At 37.6% G+C, this 18607-nt stretch overlaps 2 protein-coding genes across 6 annotated transcripts in view; one reads left to right on the forward strand and one right to left on the reverse strand.

The window, feature by feature from the left end:
- sytl2a (synaptotagmin-like 2a) overlaps positions 1–951 on the forward strand; it is a 78907-nt gene extending 77956 nt beyond the window's left edge. For all 3 annotated transcript variants that reach the window (XM_077547598.1, XM_077547600.1, XM_077547599.1), the window contains one exon: positions 544–951. In XM_077547598.1, coding sequence (XP_077403724.1) covers positions 544–692 — 149 coding nt within the window. In that variant the 3' untranslated portion in view covers positions 693–951. The remainder of the gene's footprint in view (positions 1–543) is intronic.
- Positions 952–6077: 5126 nt separating this feature from the next.
- hyou1 (hypoxia up-regulated 1) overlaps positions 6078–18607 on the reverse strand; it is a 28322-nt gene continuing 15792 nt past the window's right edge. For all 3 annotated transcript variants that reach the window (XM_077546611.1, XM_077546610.1, XM_077546609.1), the window contains 11 exons: positions 18407–18545; positions 17277–17331; positions 14864–14940; positions 14584–14721; positions 12807–12967; positions 12640–12727; positions 9944–10200; positions 9782–9866; positions 7456–7714; positions 7256–7360; positions 6078–7187 (listed from right to left, as the gene is read on the reverse strand). In XM_077546611.1, the coding sequence (XP_077402737.1) occupies positions 7141–7187; positions 7256–7360; positions 7456–7714; positions 9782–9866; positions 9944–10200; positions 12640–12727; positions 12807–12967; positions 14584–14721; positions 14864–14940; positions 17277–17331; positions 18407–18545 (1411 nt within the window). In that variant the 3' untranslated portion in view covers positions 6078–7140. The remainder of the gene's footprint in view (positions 7188–7255; positions 7361–7455; positions 7715–9781; positions 9867–9943; positions 10201–12639; positions 12728–12806; positions 12968–14583; positions 14722–14863; positions 14941–17276; positions 17332–18406; positions 18546–18607) is intronic.

An 18607-nucleotide genomic window follows, 5' to 3' on the forward strand; every position in this document is an offset into this window, starting at 1 on the left:
TTAAAAAGATGAACATTTATAGTAAGGCGTTTTTTGTTTTGTTTTTAAGCAACCATGGCTTGTCAATGTTGCTGCATTGACCAACAGTCCATTCATTTGTAAGTCCGTGCATGCTGTCAAGTCGCGCCGGGAGTGACGTCAAGCAACCGACAAATTCGGTCTTCGGAGGACCCAGCCTTGTGAATTTGCACACACCTATTGTGTATGGTCGTTTTTTATTTAAAAAACAAAACAAAAAAACAAACACCTTACTATACATGGTTGTGTTTTGTTTTTAAATAAAAGCTTTACTACTATTCATGATCATTTACAAAAAATAAAATAAAAAATAATCAGCCTTGTTTTTGTTTTGTTTTGTTTTTAAAGAAAAGTCTGACCACCTGCCTCGGGAAATTTGAAACGGTCAATTGTTATTGCTGCACTGCTAATGTTAAGGATTTGTGTCAAATCTGTTGTCACTTTGCGGGCACCTGCTGGCTAAGGGGCCCCAAGCAATTGCCTGCCTTTCCTAATGGCAAACTACGCCTCTATTTATCTGTGCAGGGAAAAGCTATGGAATGGATGTGGTTTGGATGGATTCAACAACAGAAGAAGCAAATTTATGGAAGAAGATGTTACAGTGCGATGGCCAATGGATGGAGGATGTTTTACCACTGAGAATGCTTGTAATGACAAAATGCAGGTCAAAATGACGTTTTGTACACAATTATGCAGAATAACAGCATCCAAATGCTAATCCTAATATTGCGTTTATTTAGAATATCAATCATTTAAGGCATACACATTTTTATGCAAATGTAGCCTTTCAATATATTTAAGATTCAATCAAAGTTACAAACTACTGCCGATATTTGAAACATATTAAGAAGCTTTGTTGAATCTGTGCATTGATAATCACATTCTGTCTGTTCTGGAATGCAAAGTTTTGATTAAACATATTGTGAGTTGTGACTCGGTTGAATAATATACAACACAACAACAACAATGACTTGACGTAAACTTTTATGCTGAGTGTACCTAGTGGTCTCCCGAGTTACTTATCACATAAGGACTACATTTTACCTCCTCACATCACTAGACTCCTCACAATTTTTTTTGTTGTATTTTTTTTTGGGGGGGGGGGTCGAACGAGGTATGGATTTACGCTGCAAATTTAATAATATTGTGTTGTATCAATTGCCAGGGGTATTATACTGTATGGTATTTTGAGGATATTCCAGGATTCATGTATATGGATGGGCAGGGAAAAGTTTAGATGATTAGTGAGCATATAAGACCATAAGGTCACAGCACCAAATTAAAAAGTTCTGGGAGAACTCCCAAAAGGGTTACTTTTGAAACCGGGCTCCAGAGTGGAAAGATTTCAACACGCGCCCCATACGCGTCCGTCTGGACACCACATGCAGGATACTCCTCCAGTGATGACGTAAAGGTCGCAGCTCGATGACGACTCATTGTCGTAGTAGATTGATGACGTGTGCAATTCTCACGTCGTTTTGCGCAGCCGCCTTAGCTTGCTTATGGTTTTGCAGCAAAATATTTTGCTTCTTTATTCCCACATTCAACAACCGGTATTGTACTTGAATCACCCGCTATTGTCATTTCTCCTGTGTTCGTCTTTTTCAGCCATGTTTGTTCTGTAGATTGCAAAAAAGTTAGAAACAAAAAGTGTTCGTCTTTTTCGCTGATTCGTCTTCTATGCTTTCCTTTAACTCCCTGTGGCTGCGCTACAGCGTCACTCCATATACATTACAGCCGTTAAACGTCCTCAGCGTCTTATTTTGGACACACGCAAGTCTTGAAACGCTTCTGTGTGTACGAGATTTGTTTGAGGAACGAAGTCGGCTTTACTTCCGTCTGGACGGGGCCTAAATGTGTTGGAAAACTGTTCAATTGAACAAAACATATTGTCTACATACAGATCATTAACTGACCATATCCCCTTGTCATACCAGACCCGGAACACTGGATCGGTTCTCGATGGTTAAAAAAAAAACAGTTTCTGTAAACCGAAGTCTGAACAGATGGGCCAGAGAGCCCAACCTGCTTTCTGTACTGATTCCAAAACTTTAAAGAAATTAACACTACAGGACAGCCAAGTACACGTGAGAGTGGAAGAGGGAGCTGCGAACACAAAAGTGAACGCAACCAAAATAGTGACAGTGTCCTTTCGAGATCTACCCATCCTGGCAGCATGTCCGGCTCTTCGCACAACCAAAACAAAAGCTTCTGTATGTTAGCTGCTAATAATAATATCTAAAAACTGGCAAGGCAAAACCACCTTTGTCCTTAGGAGACTGCAAGACCGACTTACAAAGTCTGCTTGGTTTACCAACCCATAAGAATGTTGAAATCAGCCTGTGCAACTTCTCGAAAAAGAACTTATTAGGGAAAACAGGAAGGTGTTGAAATAGGTACAAAAACTTTGGAAGAATCACCATCTTGACCAAATTTATCCGACCTACGAGTGAAAGGAGTATTGCCGACCAGCAGTCAAAGTCCCCCTCTGTCTTGTTGATCAAAGGACTGAAATTGTTGCGATATATATATCCGAAAGAGAAATCTGTATACCCAAATATCGGAAGCCGCCAACCGACCATTTAAATGGTGATATGGAAGGGGAAACCTCCTTGGCAGAGCTGTTAATTGGCATCAATTCAGTCTTTTCATAATTAATCTTATAACCAGAAACACTGCCGTATTCATTTCCATCCATCCATCCATTTTCTTGACCGCTTTTCCTCACTAGGGTCGCGGGGGTGCTGGAGCCTATCCCAGCTGGCTTCGGGCAGTAGGCGGGGTACACCCTGAACTGGTTGCCAGCCAATCGCAGGGCACACAGAGACGAACAACCATACTCACAATCACACCTATGGACAATTTGGAGTGTTCAATTAACCTGCCATGCATGTCTTTGGAATGTGGGAGGAAACCGGAGTACCCGGTGAAAACCCACGCAAGCACGGGGAGAACATGCAAACTCCACCCAGGAAGGCCGAAGCCCGGACTCGATCTCACGTCCTCTGCACTGGGAGGTGGACGTGCTAACCAGTCAGCCACCGTGCTGCCCGCCGTATTCATTTAAGAAATTAAAAATCATAGGAAAAGAGTCAATAGGGTCCGAGACAGAGATGGTCATCTGCATATGAAGAAACCTTATGAAATGTACCTGCCCGCGTAATGCCTTTAAAGTTAACTTCTGAGCATAGCCAAAGGGCTAAGGGTTCTATCACCAAAATGTATAGCAACGGGGGAAGAGGGCAGCCTTGCCTAGTGCCACAATGTAACAGGAAATGGGGAGATAACATGTCGTTTGTCCGAGCCGAAAGCTTCGGTGAACAATAAAGAAGCTTCACCCAATCTACGAAAGCCCTGCTATGCCAAAATTTGGCCAGTACTTTGTGTAGAAAGCCCCATTCAACCCTGTCGAAGGCTTTCTCCGCATCAAGTGATCCTACAACCTCCGGCACTAAGGAACTTTTAGAGGTGATGATGTTAAGAAGGCGTCTGGTATTGGATGAGGAGTGTCGACCTGGCATAAAACCAGTCAGATCTAGTCCAATGATAAGAGGTAAGAAACGTTGCAGACGAGAGGCAAGAATCTTTGAAAGAATTTTAAAATCAACATACAAAAGGGAGATGGTCCTATAACTGCTACAATTCAAAGGATCCTTGTCATTCTTAAGAAGCAAAGAAAAAGTGGCCTCCGACAGTGTATCAGGGAGACGGCCACAGCCAAAGGCTTCATTATACATGTCTCTCAGGATGGGACAAAGCAAAGATGAATAGGCTGTATAAAAGTCAGCAGTAAAACCATCTGGGCCAGGGGACTTTCTACTTTGGAGTGAGCCAATTGCCTCCTGAACCTCTACAAGAGTAATAGGGGCAACCAAAGGTCCTGAAGTAGCATTATCTACCTGGGGAAAGTCAATTTTGTTAAGGGTGATATTGGGAAAGGGAGGAGCATCTGAAGTATAAAGAGAAGCATAAAACTCTGCAAAGGTTTGGTTTATACGACTCGGATTAGTTACGGATTGGTTACCCCTGAAGCAGACTTTATCTTTGGGATTACTCCAGCAGATGCCTCAACCCTGGCCTGAGCTAAGGCTTCCCTGCTTTATCGCCAGATTCAAGTTCTGACCTTTGTGGTAGAAGCCAGATCAAAGTCCATCTGTAAAGTGACATGTCATTTATAAAGGGTGGGATTGGGATTAGCATTGTACTGTTCGTCAACCTTTTTAATTTTCCTGGGAAGACCAGAAATAGTGGAATATTCCTCTTTTTTCCTATGAGAGACGAATGAGATGAGCTGGCCCCTGATATAGGCTTTAAATGCCTCCCAAAGAGTGCCCCTAGTAACATCCGGTGTATCATTAATATCCATAAATAAAGAAATCTGAGATTGTATAAATTGTTTATAACATTCCTCTACCAAAAGCACAGAATTGAACCTCCACATTTTAGGTGAGCCAACTCGAGAAAGCAAGGCCAGATCAAGTGAAGTTGGCTCGTGATCAGACAGATCCACACATACAACCTTTGAAAGCAATCGCACATCTAAAAGAAAATAATCAATACGTGAATACGTATGATGAACATGAGAGAAAAAGGAGAAAGTCTTAGCATTCGAGAATAATTGTCTCCGAGGATCGGTAAAGCCATACTGCTGAGAGAGTATGAGCAAGGTCCTTGCCGACCGCTTAAGTGGAACTGATTTATTAGCTGAACGATCGAGCATCGGATCCTGAACAAGATTAAAATCGCCCCCCATAGTTACATAATGGTTTTGAAAGTTCGGAAAAGCAGCAAAAATGTTTGTAAAAAAAGAACCGTTGTCCCAGTTAGGGCCATAGACACAGACTAATAGAAGTGGTGTACCTTGAAGTGTTCCCGAAATCATGACATACCTGCCATTTATATCAAAAACAGATTTATATACCACAAAAGGAATACCTTTTCTGATAACTATAGCAGCACCCCGAGCTTTACTAATAAATGTAGAGTGGTACAGTGCCCCAACGCAGTTCCTTTTAAGTCGTGTAACTTCCTTATTTAGCATGTGAGTCTCTTGGATAAAACATATATCCGCTTTAAGCTGATTCAAGTGAGCCATAACCCGCCTCAATTTGGTGGCAGTGTCACATTCTTGATTTATCACAGCGCCGCACGTTTCGCAATGCAGCCTGCCAGCATATTTTTTTCCAATCAGACGCCTACTAACTGTTATGCCCCTCCTGCACAGTAACTGGCGCTATTTACCACAAAATGTTGAAATCCACCTCACTAGGAGTCTAGAGAAGAAAAGGTCCAATCAAGATGACGTTTTTGGCAATTTCATGTTGGTTTCCTCGTGAGACGTAACTGACTGTTTAAAATAACTTTTATGTTCAGATAGTTTGTTTTGGACAGACATCGATAAGTTAACGTTGTTTTGCACAAGTTAACAATAAATGCATGCGCTGAATGACGAATGGAGACGTGAAACAGGAAACAGAAGTACGTAGCGGCCTTCCAAATTAAAAAGAATTCAAAATAAGATATATGAACATCACACTCAAAACAGCTTGAACACTTAACACGTTTTTAGTCTAGAAGTGGGTGATTTAATAACATTAATACAATTATGTGATTGTAAATAAAGTAGAAATACGAGGAACAAATTATTATTTTTTCATAGGGTGTGGAAAATGAAATATGGGGACAAAATATGACTTGTTCCTTAAACGAATTAAACTAAACAAGTGTGTGTTTAAATGTCAATCATGTTAAACACGGATGTCATTTCATAGACTTCGTTTTTGTACATTAATAAACAGCACATTATGTACAAAAATCTCCTGCATGCTTAATATGTACTTCAATATATTTCAACATTTAGAAACTCCGATTAAATTGTATTTATTAAATTTGGCATAATCTTTGGATACCCTGAAGTATCAATTGTGCTGCCTCAGCTAATTATATTACTAAACTAAAAGAATTTAAAAACATTTTTTTATTTACAGGCAAGAAATACATTAGCATTGCGAATCCTCGAATATCCCCTTTCAAAAAAAATGACAACTGACAAAGCAATATTAGTTTAGAACAAGCTTAATGTTCAACAGAACAGAGCCTTTCATGTGGTTTAATTAGAAAATGCAGAAAAAATATAAACGTGTCATTTATATTGGTTCATCCTTGTCAACAATAATTGTTCCATCCTTTTGAAATACAGGGATTGTAATGCTTTAAACAAATAATTCAAAATAGACATGAAATGCTGGCGCTGCATTAAAAATCTTCAGGCCCAATTGACAAGAGACGAGCAGAAAATGACAAATGTGAAGACCCTTAATTTAATTTTTAACAAGAAAACCTTCAATGACCAATTACCGTTACTTTTCTCTTTAATTTGTCAACTTTTCATTAACCAGTAATACATTAACGGACATGAAATGCTGGCGGTGCATTAAGATTAAAGATCTACTTGCCCATGAAGAAAGAATATCACAAAACAAAGTCATGGAAACGCAGAGGTGAGAGGAAAATTCTATTTAAAGACCTTTACAATCCCTTTTTTTTTTTACAAGAAAACCATCAATCGACAACTACCACTTCATATTTTTCTAATTTGTCAATTTAATATTTATTAGTCCAACTGGAACAAAAAAAAAAAACATCGCGCCTCATCTCACTCAAATAAACTGGAAATAACATACTGTAGTACTATTTGGAATAGTACACTCAAACAAGTTTTTTTTTTCTGGCAGAGGGCTCACAATCAACTCCAGAGGCAATAAGGTGATTGCGTGATACCGAAATTGTACAAGTTTTTTTTCTTGCTCCTTCCAAGGACAGGGTTGGCAGGGATGCACGTTGGGCTGTCGGGAGGGTTGACATCGGTCTCAGCATACGACGATGATTAGGATACAAATACAGTGCAGAGAACACAACATAAACTTAAACAAAAAAACAAAGTTAGTGAATTAAATTTCTTCATCACAGTGTGAAGCGTATGCTGCCCAGACTAACATGAGAGAACAGAGACAAGTCATCCCAGTCTTTGAACCAATAACATCATCAATCAGATCAAAAATGAAAAACTTCAAACATTTACACCGTCAATAAATATTGTGATTATTTTCCCAGTTCCAGTTGTTATAATTCATCTTCTATGTGGTTCTCCACTTTGGCTTTCTCAGTTCCTGAAAATGAAGACAAAGAGAAACAATAGAAAATGTTCTGTCATCATAAAATTACACAACAAACCAACCTGTTTTTGTTTCTTCTGTGAGCTGTGATTGGCTGTCGGATTCTATCTGAGCAGTGCTTTCCTCTGTGGGCGCGGCATCTACTGGCGGCTTGTCTTCTAGGCTTTCTATATTTGAAACAATAAGTCAACATACAGTACTGGTATTCTGTTGATCACATATCGATGCTTGATTATGTTTACAGTGTGCAAGCGTCACCCACCACTTTTGTCAGAGCTCTCCTCTGCAGGAGGGACGACTTTTTGTTCAGCCGTGTTGTTGGCTTTGCTGCTTTTCTCAGAGCTGGTGGTATTCTTGGCCTTGGCTTTAGACTTGGGTTTGGCAAACTTTGCCTTGTTGAGCAGATAGTTGACTTCTCGGTCCAGCAGGGAAAGCTTTGCTTCAATGTCTTTGGAGAGCAAGATTGGACGCTCTTTTGGAGAACGTTTCTCTTGCTCAGCGGCAGTCTCATTCCTCCATGTCTGGAAAGATGGTGCGGTTTTCATGCATTACTTCAAAAAGACATCTTCTCTCTTTCAACAGCTTTTGTACCAGACATTCGGGATTGGTCAGTCTTGTAATTCTCAACAACCAGTTTTAGAATTATCTACAGGTTTGTTTGTTTATAATTCACATTTTCCAACCTCTCATTTGTAGTTTAGCACTGCAGTAGAGCTGCTCTGAATTGCAGTCAGATTATTTCTTCTTCACGTTCGGCGTTACGTGAGTGCCACCCAGACTGAGACCCCACAGTTGAATTAGACAATGACAACTTGAGTTGCGACAACTATTATTTAAATGGTAGTTATTCCTAAATTACTTTCTGGCTCCTTGATTTATTTTCTTTTTCTTTCAGTTTTGTATCTACAGTATATATATATATATATATATATATATATATATATATATATATATATATATATATATATATATATATATATATATATATATATATATATATATTTTATTCACATTTTCCAACTTCTCATTTGTAGCTTAGCACTGCAGTAGAGCGCTTTTAAAATGCCGTAAGATTAGTTCTTCTTCATGTACGTCGTTACGTGAGTGCCACCCAGTGGTCAGACTGAGACGCCTCAGTTGAATTAGACAATGACAACTGGAGTTGCGACAACTATTATTTAAATGGTAGTTATTCCTAAATTACTTTCTGGCTCCTTGATTTATTTTACTTTCAGTTTTGTATCTACAGTATATATTTATATATATATATATTTATTTAAATTCACATTTTCTAACTTCTCATTTGTAGCTTAGCACTGCAGTAGAGCGCTTTTAAAATGCCATAAGATTAGTTCTTCTTCACGTACGTCGTTACGTGAGTGCCACCCAGTGGTCAGACTGAGACGCCACAGTTGAATTAGACAATGACAACTTGAGTTGCCACACCACTGTTAAAGTGTAGAAATTCCTAAATTATTTTCTGGCCCCTTGAGTATTTGTTTTATTTCTTTAATTAATTTTATTGTGTGTTCTATACAAAAGTTAGAGTACCACTGATTGTCCGCATTTGACCCATCCCCTGAGGGAGCGGTGAGCAGCAGCAGGGGCCGCGCTCGGGAATCATTTGGTGATCTAACCCCCCAATTCCAACCCGTAATGCTGAGTGTCAAACAGGGTGGCAATGAGTCCCATTTTTAGTCTTTGGTAGAACTTGGGCAGGGATTGAACCTACAACCTCCCAGTCTCAGGGCGGACACTCTACCACAAGGCCACTGATGTCTTATGAACACATTAAAAATATATAATTGTTAATAATTTCATGCAATTTTAAGGGAATTTGCTATATTGGGATATATAGGTTGTTCTTTAAAAATTATCAGGGGGGGTTTTGTGTGTGGAAATGATATGTATCAAAACTACTAATTATCGGCACTATCCCTATTTTTTATGTAACCCCCTCCCCTTTCATTAGGTAAAAATGTTTAAACACAGATGCCAAAAGGTAGCATCTCAGTACATAATGAAAAATGCTCCAAAGAATTAATTTAGAATTTGATAGATTTTAGCAAATAAATCAATATTAACTGCTAAATATATACAGTTTCATTTAAGGCATTTATGCTGCCATTAAGTACCCTAACAGTTAAATTATTAATTGCAAACAAACTCTCTATTCACTGTCAGTCAATAAAACCTACTAACTTAACTACTATACTTCATGGAAAAGTACGATACGCTAAGCTACGCTACAGCATGCATTGTTCTGCTGTACTTACCCCCACCCTGCACCCACCCCGAATTATGTTCTGGTTTGACAAACTGAGAAAGTTGATAGCTAAAAAAGTTAAGTCAAGCCCTGTACACAGTAAGCAGAAATGTCTAATCAGATAGTGAACGTGCATGTCAGGTGTTAAAGCCTACATTCCCTACGCTGGCATCATCCCAACTTTGTTAGGGCATTGAAGCTAGCTCAAAAGGCATGAAAAGTGCTCAGTTTCCATCAAAACTGTGCCAAAAAAAGGCTAAAAGTTTCTATTTAACTTTAGAACCATAGTATAGTAAAGAACAAAAATGAATAAGCCACCTACCATTGTCTCATTGATGACTTTTTCCAATGCATTCAGTTCAACTTGAGAAAAAAATTGATCATCTTCTGGAATTAGCTTTGCACTCCTTTGAGAGAATGGAGGGGGAAAAATGTCAAAACAACTCAAATGTAATAAAAGTAGCATCCTGATGTGAATGCTCACCTCAGGAAGATGCTGGAAGTGTTGAGCATAGTTTCCAGGGCAGCCAGACGATCAGGCCACTTGCGTCGTTCTTCCACCCGGAAAAACATGTCCTTGCACATAGTCTTCAGCTGAGAATGCTTTTCCTTAAGCTGTTTGGTGGTGGCGGTGTAGCCGTCATCATCCATCCACGCTGAGGCTTCATTTAACTTGGAGGAAATCTGTTCCCTCTCCTCATCTGTGACCACAAGCTGGTATTCCTCCTGGTATAACTTGTCCTGAAAAATAACATGTGGACTTCATCATCATCCTCCTGTCCTGTAAGGGTCCCAGAAAGTTAATTTATAGTTCCTTTAACAGCACTCTTTTTTTTTTTTTAAACACGCGATTGATGGCCGCCCTACTTGGAATGCCTGTACACATCCACGACAAAATTGAGCAGTAACACATTTAATAATAATTCATATATCTGTGGAGACTGGGATAAAATTTTATTTTACAATTAAAAAAAAAAAGTTTAGAATTTCACAAGTTACTTCGTGTAAAAGATTTGACAGCTTATAATATGAAAAAAATGAACTGAGCTGTCTTACAAATGCAATTATGCCATCTAGTGGCAAAATAATATATATTATAATAAATATCACAATTTTTTTTTTAACAGTACATCTTTTGAATTTTACCTCATTATGAAATTACTGTATTAATGACTAAAAGATGCAGCCATATTTCTATTAGTTTATCATTCCCCACCCCTAATTATGGGACTGCTTGCGAAGCAAGCAGGCACATATTGTTATTCTACCTAGGAAATGGGTTTATTATGAGACTGCTGAAAGCAGCACATATTACTCTCCACCCTAGAAAATCCCGAGATTTTTCCGCAAAAATGCGGCCCGTACCGTAGATCGCACCGGGACAAATGAGGTATCAAACGATGCGGCTCCATCTGACTCGGTGCGGCATTACTTTTCTAGGAATTCCGAGTTACCATGGCGACGCAAAAACTCTCATAGGAAATGAATGGAGAAAGGGGGAACAAATTACAGATCAAGCACCTTTTTCCAAGAAAAACGCATACGTTATCCGACCGATACGAATTTTAGCTCATTTTGTAGGAATTTTTCCCATCTTTAGCTCAGTGTCAAAATCTTTTTTAAGGAATGAAAGCTCTCCCCCCTGTGCGGGTTCAAAGACAGTGAGTGAATTAGGCTTCTACCGCACTCTGTTGACCAATTAACTTTAGAGTGGCGGGAAAAAAGAAAAGTCTACTTCTATTTGCAAAAGTTTCACTTCAACTCGTCACCATGGCCACAATCTTTGCTCACTAGACATCAAATTCTCACATTTTGTAGTCACGAGTGTCTTCTTTCAGACAAACTAACTTTTATTTGGCTAAGGTGTCATTTAGTACCTTTATTTTCCCTTTAAGTGAGGACAAGTCGGACCAACTCGCCTACCTCTTCCATGTTAATTTGGGCGACTTTTTCCTCTTCATTTTGCATAAATCATAAGTTTTCAACCTGCTCTCATTTGGTCATTTTTCATCCGATTAAAAAAATGAGAACATGCTCGTGTTCCCCAAACCCTTGCCGTTCTAACGAGCCATTTCTTGAATCTGCATCTTGAACCGTTAAGTCGTGGGAGGCTCTTCTTTGAGGTGTGCGTCTCTCATTCAATCTCAATAGAATGTGGGTGCGCGACGTCACTTCAACTCGTCACCATGGCCCCAATTTTTGCTCACTAGACATCAAATTCTCACATTTTGTAGTCACAAGTGTCTTCTTTCAGACAAACTAACTTTTATTTGGCTAAGGTGTCATTTAGTACCTTTATTTTCATCATAAGCGAGGAGAAGTCGGACTAATTCGCCTGCCTTTTACATGTTAATTTCAGGCGCCGTCCTCTCTCCATTTCTGATAAATCATAAGTTTTCAACCTGCTCTCATTTGGTCATTTTTCATCAGATTAAAAAAATGACAACATGCTCGTGTTCCCCAAACCCTTGCCGTTCTAACGAGCCATTTCTTGAATGTGCATCTTGAACCGTTAAGTCGTGAGTACTTGACGTCTCTCTCCAACGTGTTAGTCCAATGCGTGTGCGTCAATGTGCATGTTTCTTAAAGGGACAGTAAGATACTTTTAGTTTATGGTGATTACTTCCACATTTCTTGACCGATTTCAATCGTTTAAATTTTAAACTGTTCAGCTCATTTCCATTTTTTAAAATACATTTTCAAAAATAACACATTATTATTATTATTTAATTTTTTTATTTTTTCTATTAAATGTAATGGACTGCCATTTAAATACTGCTTTTTTACAAGTGCTACTACAAGTACTACATACAGTACAGTACATGCGTGTTTCCACCTTGCAAGAGTCAGCAGTCCCAGTTCCGTGGTCCCGTGGGAATTTTTCTAGTTTTATGTTTACAAGTATGAAAACTTTGAAAAAAAATATTGCACATTTAGAACAGATATAAAATTTGTGAATAATCATGAGTTAACTACTGAAATCATGCCTGACACCCCTAGCATTAATATAGTTTAACTTCAGACGACTATTTGGAAACTGCCCTGTTTGAGTATTAAAAAAAACATATTTAAGTTTTTGGGTTTGAATGAATTAATTGCACACGCGTGCAGCTTAGAGGAAACATTACCCAGGACCAGAACCCGGACAAGCCTAAAAAAATAAACAGATGGCTGGCTTACCTGAGTTTCAAAGATAAAAGCTTCCAGGGTGTTGAGCATTTTTTCCCTTTCGTGTTTGGCCAGGTCTCGCTCTGTCAAATCTAGCAGCCTGAAAAAAATCAAAATATGTTTGCTTGATAAGCAAGAGAAGGAGATTGGAACTACAGGAATGAAAACTAATTCTTTACTTCTTTATGGAAGCTTTAAGGTCATTATCAGTGAGATCCAACACATCGTTGATGATGAGCTCAATCGGGATGTCTTCTGAGATCTTTGCCTTTTTCACAGGTACAGCCACGTTTTCATCTTGACTTTCTGCCTTGGCTTTCTTTTCATCATCCTGTCCCTCCTGTAACAGAATAAATGTTCTACCTTATTTTAACGGTAATGGGAAATTTCATTATCCATATTAATCATCACATTGGTTCGCATATGACGTGCTTGTTTTCATATTAACCCATCTTCAGACGTACTGTATATGAACCCTTTAGATTTACAGTACCTGGATTTTCCATCCATGAAGTAGTCATAAAATTGGACTATTTTTTTTTATAGTCTACTTGAACTAAACCTACACAAACAACTAGTAAATGCAATTACATGTGAATGCTGAATGAAAAAATATTCAACCATATGGAATGATACTGCAAGATGTGGAATGCTATTGGTGAAAAAATGTGGAATACTGTATATATGTTGATGAAAATTGTGGTATGATATTAAAGCATATGAAATTATATGTAATGATAAGGAATGACGTGAAAACCTTCGTGAAAAATGTGCAATGTGATAGTGAAAAAGGTGGCATGACATTGACAATGATATTGCAAGAACAAAATAGAGGAATGATGTGGAACGATATTGAATGAAATGAAAAGCTTTTTGAAAGATATCAAATAATGTAAAATGGTACTATATATCTGTAATGATATACAGAATAATGTGGAATGATATATTTGTAAATGGAAAAATGTGTCATGACATTGACATATGGAAGCATATTTAAAGATATGGAATGATGTGCAATTATATTGGTGAAAAATGTGCAATACATTGGTAAAAAAAAATGGTGTGTGAAAATCGGAACAATGTGAATCTGTTGAATGTGTCACTGGGAATGAATGGGGAATTTTTTGGGGTGAAAATGTGTCATTGTGGGAAAACTGAATTGTTGGAATGAGAAAAATAATAGCCGCCATGGCTTGGATTTTTAGTTGAACTGGTCAGAATCGTCAAGTAATGTGAAACAAGCGCTTCAAAAAAAAGTAAGAAAATAAATCATACCTAGAAAAAAACTTTCTGGCGAAATTGTGTGTGAATGCTGAAATACTGAATGAAAAAGAATGAAAAAGTATTAAATCATGTAGAATGACACTAAATGAAGTGGAATGGCGGAAAATATGTAGATGAAACTTGTTGAAATATATTACATTATATGAAATGACAAGATGTAGAAAGATATTAAATGATATGGAATGTCATAAAATGATGTTGGTGAAACGTGCAATGTGATTGTGAAAATGTGGCGTGCCATAGAATGATCTTGGATTTGGTTAATGACAATGATATGAAATAATTTTTGATGCAAGTGGATGTTCATGAATGGATTACCAATTTATTAATTATTCTATCTATATTCAGGAACAATGCCGTGTCTGTGCAAATAGCTGGCATGTTTGACTCGTTTTCATCAGTGCCGTTTTATTTTGTGAAAGTTTTTTTTTTCCAAAGATAGGGAAAAAATTCCATAGTAAATTCAAAATAGTGGACTGTACCATTAAAAGCTGATCTAGCCTTAAAACCATTATCAGTTTTGTGTTCTCAAAAAGCGCTGTATGGTGTGCAACCAGTCTTCACACCATCAGCCCTCATTATAACTACAATTAAGAATTGTTTACTTGCATGACAGCCTTGATATTGTCCATGATAAGACATCATCTATTGACAATCAATTTTCATATTTACCTTGTCATCAGTCAAAGGGCCTGCATCGTCCGTCTTCTCCTGCTTTTTCTCCTCTGTCACACTTTTGTCTGATTCCTCTTTGGTACTCTCCACCTTATTCTCATCCTTGCCCTCTTTTCCAGATGTATCCTCCTCATCCTGAAAACACAAAGCAGTATTTTCCAGACATACGTATTTTATTTGTTGTAAACTTTATTGGACTGCGTAAAAGTCCTAAAAAAAAATGTTGGCATTTTACAGGTGTCATCATATCCACTATTTTCCATTAAAATATATTTACCTGGACTGGTTCAGTCACATTTGGGGCAACTTCTGGAGGTCCTCCTCCGAACATTGTAGAAATTGTGTTACCCAGTTCTGAGAGAGAGAAAAAGGTGGACTCCGTTTTATTGTGCAGCAGCAAAAATCATCATATACACCATGTCCCAAATTATGTTTCTTCTGATTTGATAAATCAGCACTCAACAATTTTCAAGTTATCAACTGCTAGGGAATAATGTGAATGTTTTAAAAAAATCCCAATGATAATTTTTTTCAAAAATAAAAGTTTTTGTTAATATGCACTCTTCCAAGTTTTTATGGTATAGGTTGTAAAAAAACTGACAATAGTCATTTGTTGAATTGGAAGTTGGTACTTTCTTTCTCCCGTTTAAATGGCTACAAGCTTACCAAGTCTGTGACATCACTGCACGATCAGTGGTTCAAACAGCAGGGGTAAAAATAAATAAATAACAGGACTAATATGCTTAAGGAATGAAGTGGGGTCACAGCCTTCGGCTTTCTCCAGTATGTACTGAATAATATTGTTTCTTCTGCCTAGAAGTCATTTTTTTCTGGCATGTTGAAATTTATTCTGATTTCTCCAGTCGTTACAGTACGTCCGCCAAGTTCTTCGTTATTCTTTGTTCGCCGACACTCGTTCCTCCATTGCTTCAACTTGGTCTCAGTGCAGTTTGTAATAGTAGCAAAATTTTAATACATGATTAGAAACAAAACTAACTACATTACACCCTGTATGTACAAAAACACCACATCAAAGAGCATAACACAGCCCAGCAATAAAGCATGATGGGAAGCCACCTACCATTACTGTTACTGTCTTAACTAATTCACTCTCAGCCATTTTCCCTGAAGCAATCCCCTTTGCTCCCGGTTGTTTTAATGGATTTTGACTGATTTTGCAAGGCCCACAGTATATTGTGTTCTATTGCTATAAAAACATGGAACCTACACCAAAAGAAAGATTAGAGTCTCTTCTTTCATCAGAAAAAAAAGTATATTTCTATCCGTTTCAATTTTGCAGCAATTAGCATTAGAATATAGCTATGTTTAATCATTATTCACAAATCCGTTTCAAAAAGTGGCAACAGCTTGTTGCAACATGGCCCTGGTTGAGCTCTTAAACTCTGCTGCCACCTGCTGGCAGTTTTTGGAATAACTACCATGGCTTCATGCAGTCTGCATCAAGGCCTTCTGTATATATGTAAAATAATATAAATACGTCTTCGGGAGCAAATGAGTTTTAAGTAAACGTCAACTCGATGAAGTAGTATACCAAGTGGTGCCAATAGGTTTCAAAATAAAAGGACTAAAATTAAGTGCGTTTGTTAGCTGCCTTAATCTTGTTGGCGTAACGTTTGCTAAATGTGCCTTGTTAAGTGTCCAAGTCTTATCCCATGTTGTGTATATTGGGCAATTGGTCCCTTTTTTGTCCTTTTGCCCATTTGACCTATTTATCTTCTCATACTTGTTTTAAGCAAATGCTAAATATTGTTGGAGGGAATGGTAATATATTTTAAATTGATACACAAATACACTAATAAGCTAGGAACAACACTGTGCAATTAATGCCAAATGTGTTCAGGGATGTGATTTGACCAAAGTGAAATTATCTGAGAAATTTAGCCGGGGGTCTGGGGGCCGCTGGCACCCAGCTAGGTCCAGGGTCCGTGTTTTTAAGTACTTTCAATGCACTCACATGACAAAGAAATAGACAAAACAACAGCATAAATTTTCAATGTATATTGAACTATCCCATATAAAATGGCAGTTTTAGTCAACTCAAAATCAGTCACATTCAAAAACATTGGACTGCCTTTGCTTTTAAAAACTATCACTGAGAATATCATCATATCTAACTAATGTGATTACTAAGTTAACACATTAATAATGTTGAAGAGTTCAAATTTCATGAACAAATAATTGTATCATGACCAAATGAAAAGTAACTCATATTAGAGCATACCACAAATGTCTTTGTTATAGCAGAAGATGTTATCTGTCGGAGTCATGTGCATACACAATGAACTACTAAAAAAAATAAAAAATAAAAAATAATAAAAATAAATAAATAAATAAAAATCGTAATTTTTTTTTTTTGGGGGGGAGATAAAAAAAGCGGAATTCCGCGAATTAGCGGAAAAATCACATCCCTGTGTGTTTCAACATGCACAAAAGCTGTAAATACTACATGTGAAGCCTTCTTTATTTTTTAAATAAATTTGCTAACATTAAAACAAAAACATGTCAGGGGTTTTGTGTGTAGAATCTTGAGGAAAACAATGAATTTTATCCATTTTTGGATGAGGTCACGTACCAAAATGTAGAAACTGTGAAACACTGCAAATACTTCCCAGATACACTGTAAATATAAGTTGTGTCCCTTAACTTTTATTTTGTACTGAAAAACTTACTAGTTAATGTGGATTCTTCTTCCTCCTCCACAATGGTTTCAAAAACAGACTCCACCTGTGAAAAAAAAAAATGTTATTACTTCCTATTAGGGCGTCAAAATTAGTGTGTTAATTTTGAGTTAATTAAAGTCCCTTTAACGCCACAATTTTTCTTACTTCGAAAGACTGTAGATGGGGAATTCCAGTTGCAACACAGCAGACACATCCACGTCAAAATTGAGGAGTAATAAATGTAATAATAAGAGACTAGGGTAAAGTTGTATTTTACAATTTAAAAAAATTGCAGAATTTCACAAGTTATTTCATGTTAAAGATTAGATAGCTCTTACTTTGAAAAGAAAGATGCACAGAGCTGTCACCATGTCTTACAATTGCAATTATACCATCTAGTGGCAAAAGAAGACCAACCATAAAATTACTGTATCAATAGGGGCTTTTCCACCGACAGAACTTCTGGAGAACTTTTCAATTTACCTTGGTAAAATTCAGTTTGTGCGTTTTTTCACCAACAACAATTTCCCAGGGGGCATCGGAGTACTATCTCAGCATCTTGCTGAGCTAGGCTGGAACTTTGAGGGGACGGGCTGCACTGACCAAGACTGATTGGTTGGTCAAATGAGCGGGTGTTGTTTTTACAGCGGCTGGGCTTATCAAACTCATACGTCATCAAACTCATTTGAATAATTTGCCAAGAACTCTAAGACGCTCTGGAAACACAATTACAAATTACCTGCGAAACTTTTACAGCCAATAACTAACTCCCTTTACCTGGAACTCAAATATCCTGGGCTTATTGGTGGAAAAGCAGCTAATGACTAAAAACATTTTGTTCCACTTTTTTGTTAAGAGTAGGAAAACTTTTTTTTTTTTTTACAATTCATTGTACATTTAGAACAGATATAAAATTTGCGATTAATCACGAGTTAACTATTGAAATCATGCGATTAATTATGATTGAAATTTTTAATCGCCTGACACTCCTACTTCCTATACTTGGTAGAGGATTTAGAAAATCATTTGGGCATGAAATGCTATGTATAGTTTTACCTTTTGTAAAGCACATCCAATGTGGTATTATTAAGACACAGGATATCCCTCTTTAGTTGAAATGATAAAAATGTTACACTTACCCGATCCAGTAGGAGAACTCCACTTTCATCCATGTTGAAGTGGGCCTTAATCCCCTTGGATTCTGCCTGTGCATGCTTTTGAAAGCTGCTGCCCACTCCGGACAACTTGACTGTGGTCAGATTGACAGAGCCGAACACGCTGCAATTCACAAGATCGATGAGAGAAATGAATGAGGTATTCAGTTACAGGTACATTTGAAT

This window comes from Vanacampus margaritifer, chromosome 16 (genome assembly GCF_051991255.1).
Source record: "Vanacampus margaritifer isolate UIUO_Vmar chromosome 16, RoL_Vmar_1.0, whole genome shotgun sequence".
NCBI classification, from domain to species: domain Eukaryota; kingdom Metazoa; phylum Chordata; class Actinopteri; order Syngnathiformes; family Syngnathidae; genus Vanacampus; species Vanacampus margaritifer.